This window comes from Pelobates fuscus, chromosome 1 (genome assembly GCF_036172605.1).
Source record: "Pelobates fuscus isolate aPelFus1 chromosome 1, aPelFus1.pri, whole genome shotgun sequence".
NCBI classification, from domain to species: domain Eukaryota; kingdom Metazoa; phylum Chordata; class Amphibia; order Anura; family Pelobatidae; genus Pelobates; species Pelobates fuscus.
Window position 1 is genome coordinate 239,436,860 of NC_086317.1, and position 14,895 is coordinate 239,451,754.

General features: G+C 41.0%; 1 protein-coding gene across 21 annotated transcripts in view; it reads right to left on the reverse strand.

The window, feature by feature from the left end:
• MACF1 (microtubule actin crosslinking factor 1) overlaps window positions 1-14,895 on the reverse strand; it is a 225,181-nt gene that overhangs the window by 178,892 nt on the left and 31,394 nt on the right. The window contains exon 1 of one of the 21 annotated variants that reach the window (XM_063455654.1): window positions 13,382-13,471. The exons of the other annotated variants lie outside the window; for them this stretch is intronic. Coding sequence (XP_063311724.1) covers window positions 13,382-13,439 — 58 coding nt within the window. The 5' untranslated portion in view covers window positions 13,440-13,471. Of the gene's footprint in view, window positions 1-13,381; window positions 13,472-14,895 lie in introns of those variants that run through there. 21 annotated transcript variants of the gene reach the window in all.

Sequence of the window (14,895 nt, forward strand, 5' to 3'; positions counted from 1 at the left end):
AATTTTTGTTTTGGGTGGGGGGGTGACTAGGGGCTTGGGGACCCCTAGTCACCTTGGGGGGGAGGACATTTTCATTTATGGCCCCCACCCACAGCTCAGGGGTGGGGGCCGGGGGAGAGGACAATAGGTCCCCCCATTCTCATTTAGGGCCGCCACCCATAGCTCAGGGGTGGGGGCTGAGGGGAAGACAATAGGTCCCACCCCTCATTATTTTTATGGCCCCCACCAGGCGCTCAGGGGTGGGGGCTGGGAGGAGGAAATAGGTCCCCCCATTGTTTTTATGGCCCCCACCCGCCGCTCAGGGGGGAACCGGGGGGGGGGGGGGGGGACAATAGATTCCTGTACCCCCCTCCCCCAAAATTCTCATTTAGGGCCCCCACCCACCGCTCAGGGGTGGGGGGGCTCTAGGTCCCCCCTTCAGTTTACAAGCCCCCACTCACACGGTACGGGGGCTACCAGGGTATTTTGTTTTGTTTTGTTTTGTTTTGTTTTTTTACAGTGAGCAGCCACAGGCCCAACACGAATGGAGAAACGTTTTTCATTCTGTTAGGACGCAATTCGGCAAAATGACAGGAAAAGTGAAAGGAGGCATCGCGGGAAAACGGAGGATAGGTGAGAATTGTGGGAAAATTTCTCTGACCACCGGACATGAAGCACGCTTCACTCCTCCGCTGGTCAGGGGTAGGAAACCTCCATAAGACAAACAGTCCCTACTTTGTCTCATGTTTTAAAGAAAACTAGAGCAGACAGGAAGAAATGAACAACAGATCCTGACAGAGGAATCAATTAAAGAAAGGTAAGTTGGGCATGACATTGCTGCTTTAAGTCAAGTTTTATTAAACATCTTTGACTGAGTAAAGCCTGTTTTCATACTCCGTATTTAAGGAAATTAATAACATTCTAAAAATTGTGTATTACTATAATAACATAGTTAAAGTGGCCCTGTCAGTTTTTTTTAATTAAATGGCACCTGTCATGCCCCAAACAACTTATGCTCATTAGACTCAGCATAAGATGTTATCTATACATTGTGATATCGGTTTTACTAGCAAAATTTTTGCTTAGGATAAAAAAAAAAGATAAAAAAGAAAAGGAATTTCTCTTACAGGAGGTTCCCTCTGCTCTCCACCCTTAGCAACCGCAGCCTAGCCGGCGCTTCTAGTGCTGGCTAGGGAGTATAGGAACAGAGGATGCATCCCAAGCAGGGCAAATCAAAGAGGAACAGAGGTGGAGTGCAGGCAGAGCGGACGACGACCAAGTGGTAGGTGTTACATGAAGAGCAACACCCACAAACAAATGCAGCAACAGAGAAAAGAGCAAATTTACATATTTAAGACTCAATACACCATTAATCTTTATGGTATATGGTGTATTCAATGTATATGGGAGCGATTTAGGGTAAGACATTTTATCCATTACAGGTTCACTTTAATATTTGTAGTGCTTCGCTGTGTCCCCCTGGGCAGTCTAGTTTTTCCCCCTAATATTACATTGTTTTACAACATCATACACAAGTGCAAATAGGGACAAATGATGGAGTTTCAATCAAGTTCCAAGTTGTGAACTGTCATTGGTTGATAGTTTTTACACACCTCCTGCCAGCATCAAGTCACCTTTTCACAGCAGTGATGCTTGCAAGGTAACGACGAACTGGGCATGCATATGATTTTATTTGCACACTCTAGGAATGATAGAGGAAGAGACTGGGGAGCACAATAGTGGATTTACCAAGACAGTGGCGCCCTGAACAAAAAATTTGTAGGACAGTCAGGACATGAAGAAAGTTAAGTAGCACTGGGAGTGTAGAGAGGCCAGGCGGCACTTAAGGCAGTCTGGGTGGTAGGGAGGGGACAAAAATGACAGAACCACTTTAAAATAGTAAAATATTACTGCTACATTGAGAAGGATTTAATAACAGCACCAATCACATTCAGTACTCCTCACTAATCCATATCTCATATATCATCAAATTACATTCAGCGGTTACAAAACACCAATATTATATAACAGACAAAGCAATTAAATGCACGTTATTCACTAAAGTGAGCATTGTCATGAATTAAAAAATAATTTTAAGATAATTTCCAATTCAAGGCCAAAGAAGCAGAGTTGGAAGTGTAGCTTTCTAGTTTGGTTGCTTTGGCCTTAAAGGTACTTTGTCAACCGCTTCTCCCTCCCTCCCCCTAAATGAGCAGTTCATAAAGATAAAATGTTTATAGAATGCTCATAAACCCTGGGATGGAATTTCACTGAAATTCCAACCCAGTCAGAAAAACATAAAGTTGGAACTGTATTTGTCCTATGTTTGACAAACCTTGACAAAAATGCAGAGGTGACACTTTCATGCTTTGTCAAGCCATCCGTCAGTAGGGATGGCTCAGGAGAAAAAGGGTCTATCTAAGGAGGATCGTGCGGTCCTGCAGAATACACCACAGACGTCACAATTGTAACCTTGCAGATTTGTAAGAGTACTGCACCAATGTCGGCTCCTGGCAGATGAAGCGCCAGGAGCTAAAGAGGACAAAGATGGCAATGGTGAGTGAAGGGGCAGTTTTAGGTAAGTAATAACCACTATCCCCTGCACCCCAGGGCCACCGCAGTGCAAGCGAAGAAGTCATCATCTCCGGTCTTTGCAAACTATGCAAAGAACCTAGATTGAGAGAACCATTCTCACTTGAGTCAGTACACAGTATAGCTAAACCACAGCTTTAAGATAAAGGTATGTGGCACAAATAAGCAAAACATTTTCTGCCTCTCACCTAATTAGAACAGGACCTACATCCTTAAAGGATGGGAGGGGTAGGTTTAATGAGAGAGGAAAAGGCATTATGGTGGACATAAAGGACACTGTAAGCAGGTCACTATAGGTAACAAAAAAGCTCAGACAGAACAGAGCAGTGGCTTTGAGGGCGAAGACTATTGCAAAATCAAGTATTTAATATAACGTTAACCTGCTATCTGTTAGAGTCTAATCTATGTTGGTGTGTAAAGCTCACCCTATAGTCACCAAAGCAACTTTAGCTTAATGAAGCAGTTTTGGTGTATACATCATGCCCCTGCAGTATCACTCATCAATTCTCTTCCATTTAGGAGTTAAATCACTTTGTTTATGCAGACCTAGGCACACCTCCCTGCATGTAATTTACACAGCCTTTCTAAACACTTCCTATAAACAGTCATTTAATGTTTACATTTCCTTTATTGCAAATTCTGTTTAATTCAGCATTTCTTATCTCCTGCTCTTTTAAATAGCTTGGTAGACCCTTCAGGAACCATCTGAATGCAACTACAGTTCAATTTACAGAGCAGGAGAGATTTTATTTTTACATTTGATTAAAAATTAAAACTTTTTTTTTTTCACGGAGGCTGTGCCAGTCACAGTCAAGGGAGATGTGGCTACGGCTGCAAGGACAGAAACAAAAGCGATTTAACTCCTAAATGGGAGAATTGAGCAGTGAAAATGCAGGGGCATAATCAATACCCAAAAACTACTTAATTAAGCTAAAGTTGTTTTGGTGACTATAGTGTCCCTGTAAGGAGTGATTAGGACATGAGCGGTGGATGAAGAATTATTGATATTTAGATTGTTTGCTGACCTACTATAGCCATCTATATAACTGAAATAGTCATCCAGAACAAGAAATGGGTATGGCATTTAAACACACTTACTGCAGTTTAGATATACTAATGATGTATAGATCTGCAATGCATTTATCCAAAACAAACATTCTCAATACTTAAAAGGGATCCTATAGTGCCAGGAAAACAAACCCATTTTCCTGGCACTATAGGTTTTAAAGGAGCCCCCTTCCCTATCACCCCCCTTCAGCCATTTACCTGAATCCAGCACCGATGTCCTTCAGCGCTGGGTCAGGCCCTGCCCATGTTCCTCCCCTGCCGACGTCAGACGACGGGGGGAGACCTAATGTGCATGGCCGCACTCGCATTAGAATTTCCCCATAGGAAAGCATTATTCAATGCTTTCCTATGGTGAAAATCTGGTGTAAATATCTGAGAATATGGGCATTGCTGTATGTTTGCATGTATAGTAGAGTGTGTGTATGTCTGTATGCAGGGCTGGCGCGTCCATAAGGCGGCACAGGCGGCCGCCTTAGGGCGCACCGGGCCGGGGGGCGCAAATGTCGGGGTGACCGGCAGGAGGGAAGCGCACAGCTCCCCTCTCCTGCCGGTCACTTCTTGTAGTGTGGCTGAGCAGCAGCAGCATCCCAAAGACCAGTTTTCCTTCCTGCCGCGGACTGTGTGGAGGGGGCGGGGATATGAACACGTCATATCCCTGCTCCCTCTGTAGCACACAGCGCGCCCAGCAGGGGCGGTGCTACCGCTGGCCACCTTCATGTGAGCATGGGAGGACTTCCTCCCAAGAAGACTGCAGATAGGAGGGGGGCTGGGCAGGACTAGCTCCAACTCCCAACTACCTGAGCCAGCAGTCCCCAGGTAAGCCACCCTCCTGTCTTTGGCTAGAAAAGTATATTTTTTGATCAGCATGTGTGTGTGTGTGTGTATGTCTGTCTGTTAGTGTGTCTTTGTGTGTGTGTGTGTGTGTGTGTGTGTATGTCTGGCAGTGTGCCTGTATGTCTGTATGTCTGTCAGTGTGTCTGTGTGTGTTTCTGTCTGTCAGTGTGTCTGTGTGTGTTTCTGTCTGTCAGTGTGTCTGTGTGTGTTTCTGTCTGTCAGTGTCCATGTGTGTATGTCTGTCAGTGTGTCTGTGTGTGTCTATATGTCTGTCAGTGTGTCTGTGTATGTCTGTCTGTTAGTGCGTCTTTGTGTGTGTGTGTGTCTGTCAGTGTGTCTGTCTATCTGAATGTGTATCAGTTTGTGTATCTGCATATGTGTCAGTGTGTGTATCTTCGTGTATGTGTATCAGTGTGTGTGCGTGTGTGGCAGTGTATGTGTATATGTGCATACATCTCAACATTCAAACACCAACACTACACACAAATAACCACCTGCATGCAAACTTCAACACTACATACAAACACACCCCTGCATTCAAATGTCAACACTACATACAAACACACGTCTGTATCAGACACCAAAATTATATATAAACAAACACCTGCATTCAAAAACCCAACACTACACGTAAATGCATGCTTGCATTCAAACGCAAACACTACATACAAACTCACTCCTACATTCACACAAACATACTCTATACAAACACATGCTTACAGTCAAACACACAAATACTGCAACGTGCTAAATACAATCCTGCAAGCATGGGGAATCGGTAGAGCCCCAGCTTTCAAAGCATTGTTGAAGTTGCACGACAGATGGGGATCTATCTTTTAGCCATCCTGTGTACATACACAGACCGTCATACAGTCTGTATGTCTTTGTATGACGATCTGTGTATGTATTCAAAAGGAATAAACGCAGGCAACACTATAATAGTAATAATGGTATATTTATTGATAGGTGAACCACCCCAAAGAAAGTGCAACGTTTTGGCTCAGCAGAGCATTATTGCATGATTAAGGCTCTGCTGAGCTGAAACGTCACACTTTCTATGGGGTGGTTCACCTATCAATAAATATACCATCCTTACTATTGGAGTATTGCCTGCGTTTATTCCTTTTGAAGACTTTACCGGTGGATCCAGCGATGACTGCCTGACACGGAGCATCTATCACTGTGGATGGCCGGAGCATTTACACGGTATCAGTGTGCAGGGTTCTTTGTTTGTCTGTGTATGTATGTCTCTGTATGCCTTGTCTGTATGTCTCTTTATGACTGTCTGCGTATGTATGTCTCTGTATCACTGTGTATGTATTTCTCTATATGTCAATCTCTGTTTCTTTGTCTGTGTCTGTATTTTTGTGTGTGCCTGTGTCTGTATGAATGTATGTTTGTGTTTGTACGACAATGTACCTGTATGTGTAAATTGTATGACTGTGTTTGTTTGATTGTGTGCCTTTTATGACTGTGTGTCTGTATATCTTTGTGACTGTGTGCCTGAATAATTATGTCTGTGTGCTTGTATGGCTGTGTCTGTATGTTTGTGTATTTGTGCATGTATGTATTTTTGCCTGTATCTATGTCTATGTCTATATGGGAGAAAAAGAGAGAGAGAAAAGGACTGGGGGGAAGAAAGGGGCTGACGGGGAAGAAATACATAAGATGGGTTGTATGAGACACACTAAAGGGGGGTGCAGGCACAAAGGGACCAGAGGGGTAAGAGAGTGGATATGCAACACTAATGGGGGTAAAATTCAAAAGGGGGGCTACGAGACACAGAGGTGAAGATGCATTGGATTTTTTTGTGTGCGGGGGAGGGGGGCGTCAAAATGCATCTTCGCCTGTGTAGTCAAAAATCCTAGCACCGGCCCTGTCTGTATGGGAGAACATTCCTATACTAGCTTATATTCCGCACAAAGCCTCAGACATACGCGGCTCAGCCACTCACTTCACTGGAGACTCAGTTGAGCCAAGATGCACTAAAAGAAGTAGCCAACATGACAAAAAGAGAATGCACAGCCAGACTTGTAATTATATCGCTAGAATTCTGTGCCTATATTCGTTCTCCTTTGCATGTCTACTAAACTGTGATCTTGTAGCCCAATGTAATATGTGTGCACCAGGTTATATCACCACTTTGTAAACATGGGCAGGGAGGAATTTACAGTAATAACAAGCTTTTCAGTTGCAATATCAAATTGTTAGGTTTGATCAAATGGTTTGTCTACCTATTCCTCTTGTCTCACCCTTTGCCTGCCTGGCCCTCCACCTGTCAGTAGAGAGTGAAGTGAGAGAGAAGAGATGAAGCAGGGGGTTGCACAGCACAGTGTGCTCCCAGCAGGATCTCTATGAAATGCCATAATATTTCAGATGTATTCAGGTGTACCGACAGTACGAAATACAGGATTCTCATATGAGCCATGATTCTGTAAACTGAAAATTGGCTAAAGATTTAACGTGAAATCTATGGTTAAGTTGATAAAGTACCATGTAAAGCTTGTCAGAGAAAGAAGACTAAAAATTGCCCCTCAATAATATTGTAAAGTGCTGCAGACAATGTTGGCTCTATATAAATGCCATTAATAATAATAAACAAAAAAAGGTTCTTAAAAACATGTTTTGCTTTATTAAATTGACTTTTTTAATGTTCATACATCATTTAAAAAAACAAAACAACTACATATCCCATTAATTTACTTGAGCAATACAGTAATTGATAGAGCAGAAAGAAGAAATTCTATTTTCTTGCCCACTCCAGATTACAGCTAAAATGTGCAGAGGTGACAAACGCCCAATTCCAAATATACTTCCGGTGATATCAGCTCTTACTCCACTTTTCAAAAATCTAACTAAAGGAACTCTTCCAATAAATTCTATTGTGCTGGCACTCTCCACATGGTGGTGCAGGTATTAGGGGTTACTCCCAATCAAACCCCCAAAAAATATATACAACTTAATATTAATACCGTACTCTGACACATAAAATATGTCTAGTAAAGAGAGAAGGTATCTGAATTATGCAAGAAAAAAATCAGTAAACATGTTTAACTCCTTAAGGACACATGACATGTCATGATTCCCTTTTATTCCAGAAGTTTAGTCCTTAAGGGGTTAAAGAAAGCCAAAATCATATATCAAAAGAGATCTCATACTGAATGGTGCAAAACCGGAAAAGGTCTTAACGTGATATAACATTTGATTTTGAAAGAATTAAATTAATCTAATGTACACATCTCTTATGTATATATTTGCAATAATGTCAATAACAATTTATGAGTCTGGTGGATCCACCAATTCATAATGTGTTATTTGAAAGCAAGATTCCACTCTATTTATGGAGTTCATAAATGCCTGGCAGTCTGATCAGACCAAAAATATATATACAAAACAGCAAAAAAAATTAAACAAATTTTTTTTTGATGAATAAAAAAAACGGATGAAAAAAAATAAAAATTTTATAACATCTCTCAGTAGAAACATAATGTGAATGTACAAAATTTGGTTAGATCTCACCAAAAAATGTTCAAATTGCTGGATGTGCAATATATTGACAAGTCCAATATGTCACTGCAGTGAAGAACATAGACAGCTATCTCTTTCCTTTGTGGCTGGTAACAGACAGTATATCGAAGGGACCATATAATGTTGCTTCAAAGGGACGCCAGAGTCCCTAACGCGCAGCCCAGATTGCACAAGATCGGACAGAGACTGTGAGACTGACACCATCCTTTGATGTACTGTTTGTTACCAGCGAAAGAGGAAAGAGATAGCTACTATGCAGGTTTTATAAACTGCATTAATTACCTTGCAGGGTTAAGTCCTCTTCTAGTGGCGGTCTACCAGACAGCCACTAGAGGGACTTCCGGGTTCTTAAATGACTATGCATGAGGACTTTCAGCATCACAGGAATCTCCATAGGAAAGCACTGAATAATGTTTTCCTATAGGGAGATCCTAATGCGAGCGCGGCCAGAGCTGAATGACATCGGCGCTGGACCCAGGTAAGTGACAGAAGGGGTTATTAACCCCTTCTGCACCACAGGGGTGGGCCTTGACAGAGGGGGAAGCTACAGTGCCAGGAAAACGAGTTTGCATTCCTGGCACTAGTTTCCCTTTAACAGTATGCATGATTACTCGTAATTGGCGGCCTCTAACAGACTAAAAGTGTCAGCTGGCACTGTAAGATTATCACTGGCCACCAAGGCAAATATTCCTGTATTATATGGAATTTGGAGGAAACAGGGGTAAAGTGCTGTAGGATCACTGTGGAGACAACTTTAGAGATAAACTGTTGGTAAAACGTTGCCCAGAGACTCGCGTCCCCATAAAAACTTAATTGAGATTAACAGGGTTATTCACTAAAGTGAGAATTCAAAGATAATTTAAAATATCCGGTCAAAATAGCTAAACCGGAAATATTCTCTAATTTAGCAGTGCTTCCCGTTTAGCTACTGTGGCCTTAAATGTGAAATTCACTTTGAATTCTCACGTTGGTGGATAACCCTGTAACTTGTTTTGGTGTTTCTTTAAATGAAACAAAAATGTCAAAATTCAATGAATGACTAGTATTAGAAGTAAATTCAGTGTTTGTAGAAAATCATACTCTGTTTCTTATTAATATGTTACACTTTTTTCCACTGCCCTGTAGTTTTACATTGTTTAGCTCTAGTTAACAGTTCGTAACATTTATTATTTGTGTGATTTGTTCTACTTTCTCTGTGTCAAATTGCTTCTGTTACAGTTACAGTATGTTTAGTTCAATCCCAATGTATTAACTAAAAGGTAGTCAAATGTGCAGTCAAAATTTCAGGATTATTATTGCATAGCAAAATACAATGGGAAAAAAAATTAATACGTTCTGAATTTATTTAGCAATTAAATTTATGGTAGCAACATGTAACACGAATAAGGCAAACAGAACACTGTACTAAATATCAAAATAGTTTGAATCATTGCGAAATATGCTGTCAAAGACCATCCCATTAACACTGTAGTTTACTTCAAATAAATTACATATTCGTGTTTTCATCTCTGTGTTCCAACTAGATAAGCAATACCTGGAAACGTAAAGACCCAGAGAAGCAGCAGTGCTACAAGACAGAATGTTAAAGTCTGGTAAAGGATGTCTTGCAGAGCACCCTGCTGGCAACTGCAAGTAAGAGCAATCATCTTTTAGGGAACATATCCGAGGATATACACTGATCTGCCACAACATTAAATCCCACTGACAGGTGAAGTGTATAATATTGATTATGTCATTACAATGGCACCTGCCCCTTGCGGGCACCGCAATCTTCTGCCGGTAGATCCACTTCAGCGCAAGCAGTCAACATCACTGCTGTACTCTCATAGCATTAAGGTCTATGGAGGATCCCACAAGACCTCCATAGCTAAAGACAATTCCACAATGTTGGCTGAGGATTCTGACACTTTTAGACAGTGGTAGCTCTGCCCAGTGTCTAAAAGAGTCAGGCGTAGGAGATCTACGGAGACAATATTTTGTCTCAGTATATCTCTTGATTGGATTGGAATTTTCGTGAAATTCCAACATAGTCAGTATGTGTATCTCATAAAAATTCAATCTTTATGAAAATACTCATTTTCGGTGGTGATGGTGCGGCTTTAATGCTGTGCATGAAAAGGTCAGAAGTAGTGTATCGCAGCGCCACAGAAGGCGCCTTCAATTGTGATTTAAGCAACAGAACTGGACCAGGGAAGAAGGTTGCCTGGTCTGACGAATAGCGGTTTCATTTAGGTCAGGTGGATGGCCAGGTGCGTGTGCGTTGTTTACCTGGAAAAAAGATGGAAGCAGGTTGCACTATGGAAAGAAGCCAGTGTTATGCTCTGAGCAATGTATAGCTGGAAAACCTTGGGTCCCGGTATTCATGAAGATGTTACTTTGACACATAACACCTACATAGAGATTGCTGCAGACTATGCACATCCCTTTATGGCAATGGTGTTCCCTGGTGGCAGCGGCATCTTTCAGCAGAATAATGCACCCTGCAGCACTTCAAAAAATGTTTAGGAATGGTTTGAGGAACATGATAAAGAGTTCAAGGTCTTGCCAGATCTTAATTCAATTGAGCATCTGTGGGATATGCTGGAAGCACAAATCCAATCCTTGTAGAAGCCATCTTGCAATTTGCATGACATAAAGGATCTGTCTTGGTGCCGGATACTATAGGATATATTCAGTGGTCTTATGGAATCTATGTCTCAACACATCAGGCAGGTGATGTTGTGGCTGATTAGGATCTATCAATCTATCTCTCTCTCTGAATGTCCATCTTTCGCAAGGCCCCAATCCTTCCTGAGTTACATTCATTCAAGCAGGAAATAATGGAGATCGATCTCTCAGCTTCAATGGTACTCTCAAATATGGGGGAGAACTGTACACCTCCTACAAACCTCTGCATAGTTTGTTTTGGTTTATTTTTGCTTTTTTTTTTTAAATGTAATTGAAAAATGTACAATGAATGTACTGCTTGCATATGTGGACACTGGTGGTTAGTACAAGCTATTTTCAATCATTTTTGTCATGCCAATGAAAACCTGCAAGTCGCTGAACAATAGACTTGTACATTCAGTTTTCAAAAAACTGTGATCCGTATATTTTGCCAATCGGCATGTGGTCTGAATTCCTTAACACTATATCACCGTATGACTGAATCACAAAACGGACAATGGACGAGCTGGTTTGTTTCATGATTTGGAACCGAACGCTCAAAATATGCTACAGATAGCATAACATAAGAACGGTATTTTGCCAGTGAAAGTCAGTTAACCTAATGTAAACAGAATTTAAATGGTAAAATATCTTCTTTTCTGTAGTGATATATATATATATATATATATATATATATATATATATATATACACACACACACACCTGAACCAAATCACTGTGCACAAATCTACAGCAAAGTGCATTCTGCTTAATTACTTAAAGAACAATACGAAATACAAACGTGTATTCCTGACACTATAGTGTTACCACTTTTTAGGTCACTAGCCCCACCTTACCCCCTTAAATAAATTTTAAAAATGACCTTTATTCCAGCGCTGCATAGGTCTGCCTATGGGAAAGCATTGGATTGGCAGAGAATTGTCTATTCTGATGATCTCAGCCAAGAGGCGGACCTAGGGCAGAGCCAAACACCATGCTGGCCAGTCAGCATCGCCTCAGAGCTGCATTGGATCAGTGCATCTCTATGAGGAATGTTCAGCGTCTCCATGCAGAGCATTGTTTGCACCAAAAAGCCTACAGTGATTGACTATACACACCAGAACAACTACATTAAGCTGTACTTTTTCTGGTAACTATAGTGTCCCTTTAAAGAAACACTAAGCATTGAAACCACTATAGCAATATTATATTAACGTAGCATGTGTCCTCTATGCTTTTTTATGAAAAGCTTCTGACAGAATAAGTATTGATGACTTAATTGGAAGAAGATAGGAGACTTTTAATGCACTCATTCATTTCAGCACTACTGTATAGTCATTGCTGCCATCCCAGGAATATAGTGCAATCCTTATCTGTAGCAAAGAGTTACCAAGGTCACAGAACCACAAATACAAAACAAGCAGGGGGTGAATTCACGGTTAGAGGTAGTGAAGGGTGACGATTAAGGACAAGTAAAAGTTGTATGGTAATATAACCGAGTTATTAAAGAGCTAGGGAAAGAAGGAGCTAAGGACTAAAGTTTGAGAGATATCAAGCAATTAAGATACCAAAGAGGAAATATAAGAAATTAGGCCAAACATCATAGGTTTGTGGTTATATGGTACTTGCAGAGTGTTGGTATGTGTTACCTACAAGAAGGTATTATTACATGTGCCTTCTCGAATTATTATATGGCAGTAAGTATCAGGGCTTTCTAGGATATAGTTTGCGTAATAATGTTTGCCTGAAGAGTGGAGAGGAGAGCTCCCTGCTTATCGCACAGGGACACCTTGCACTGCCCTGCATGCCATGGCACGTGACAAGACGCAGCAAAGGGGCCTATCACAGAGGGAGCAGGGGAAAGCAAGGAGACGGAGATCTGAGGGTAGAAAGCATGAGAGGAAACAGAGGAGGGACACAGAAATGTCAACATTTGTGTAGTGAAAGCAAGTACTACTGCGCAACACAGATATATAGGTATTGCTGGCTGCTGCATGTACACACAGAAATAGAGATTGCGCATGTCCACACAGGATTATTCACTTAAACATAAATTGTCAGGAATTCAAAGTAAATCTCACATTTTAGGCCAAAATAGCTGATCAAGAAACATAGCTGACTTGGAGAAGTTCTTGCCTGACAATTTAAAATTCCCTTTAAATTCCAGAGATTTACACTTTATTGAATAACCCTGACAGTGTAGAGCTATAGAAAGTATTCACAGGAACATGGTAGATATACACAGGAAGGTGGGGAAGCTAAGAGTAAACACCAGGAGGTCACACATTACACAGTGTCAGTGAGTCAGTGATAAAAAGTCATACACACAAGAATAGCACAGTCACACAAAACTAATTAACCCTTAGAGTTCAGGAACAGCTAAAGCAATGAAGTTGGACTTCAACTCACATTACCCTCAGCTAAAGAGAAGCCCAGTAGTAAACTATAGCCAAGGACTTGCGCTGCAATAGTGTAATAATATGCCCACATGGGATAATTGCATTATACCCGAACACACAAAAGCAGAACATTGAACTTAGGCAGCCAGGAGAGGGGATATGTATATATCACAGGAAGGAAAAAAAAAAATAAAAGGAGGGAAAAAAAAAAACAAAAGAGAAGGCAGAAGGAAAACATTACAGCATAAATTAAGTGATTTGTAAAGCATTTTGAGGGAGTATAAAATATACCCAGGCAGTATCGTGCATGCACAATGAGGAAGGAACACACCTACCTTTTAGGTTGTTTAAGTCTTGAAGGAACTTCTTGTAGTTGGGAATGCTCATTGTCATAATGACCAGCGAGGCAGTGGTCACCTATGTGAGCAGCCCGGAGGTGAATGATCCTGGGTACAGCCTGCAGTCCTCCCCCCACTCTCTCTAGACAAACACCAGTCCCCCTTTACACACACACGTCACAAAACATACAGCACAAAGCGTTCAGGGATATAAATCTATCCAGCATAGGTTTACAGAAGAATGTGACACCTGTAACTAACTGTGACAGGTATATAAGCTCATTATATGCAAAAGGAAGTCATTCCATCTTTACAAGCTGAACTTTACACCAACAGAGCCAATCATACGTTCACACTATAGCTGTACTCTGACCACACAATTTGTAAACATTCTTGTTGTTTTAGCCATCAGACAAAAATGAGAGAGGGTGCAACCAGCCCCTCGAAGGTGCCTAGAGCATACAGCTCAATGCTGGTCAAGTATGACTAAACCTCAGCAACACCCAGTCTTAACTTATTAACCGCAGAGCATTGTGAGCATCCCCAGTGCCAAGAGTATGAGGACCGAATGAGGCTGTTAAGGGGCTGCACATGTTGTGGTTAAGCAGGGGAGGGGGACTACAGGATTGGATTTCTTCACCTGCTCTCTGACAGCTGGCAGACTCAGGAGGGAGCAAGATATTAACATGGGTATCAGACTGTGGAGGATTACAAGAGAGACTTGAATTTGTAGTGTGGTACCACTGCTTAGTATCTCTTTTAAAGAAAGCCTCTAGGCATTACTTCCTCTCCTAACGCAATCACTTATTATTCTTATTATTGACAGCACTCTACATAATAGAATTTACTAGAATGGAATGATTTTAGCCTCTTCGGCTTGAGTCATATCCTGTTTCGTTGCCAATTACATTATTTACATTATCAAATACTTCTTTAGTGAATTTGGATGACATACAGTTTATACATACAGACATGCACACGCATGAAAAAAGTATTTTAACCCCTTAGGGACCAAACTTCTGGAATAAAAGAGAATCATGATATGTCACACATGTCATGTGTCCTTAAGGGGTTAAAGGAACAAATCAATGTTTCCCAATGCAACTCCTTTTCATAGACTAAAATAATTAATTCTGCATCACAACGATAAAACATGCAATTATTGAATTTCTTTAAATAACAAAAAAACACTGAAAACCAAACTGGAAAATTCTCCCATTTCCACCATACTCACCAGCTGCACTGGTATTTGACAATGAATTCATTATAATTCAGTGTTTAGTAAATAAAAAGAAGTCAAGCACTATATCATCCTCTGGTACTGTGTAATGATGGTAATAACTAAATGATTAACTCCTTCAGTTTCTTGTGTTTAAAAATACAAAAATACTGTACACCTTTCCCGTAACAACTGAGAACTGATTACGGGTCCACTATTAATATACAACTACATACTGCACCTCCAGTTGTTACCGGACTTTAACTCACACAAAAACGGACGGGGAAAAACA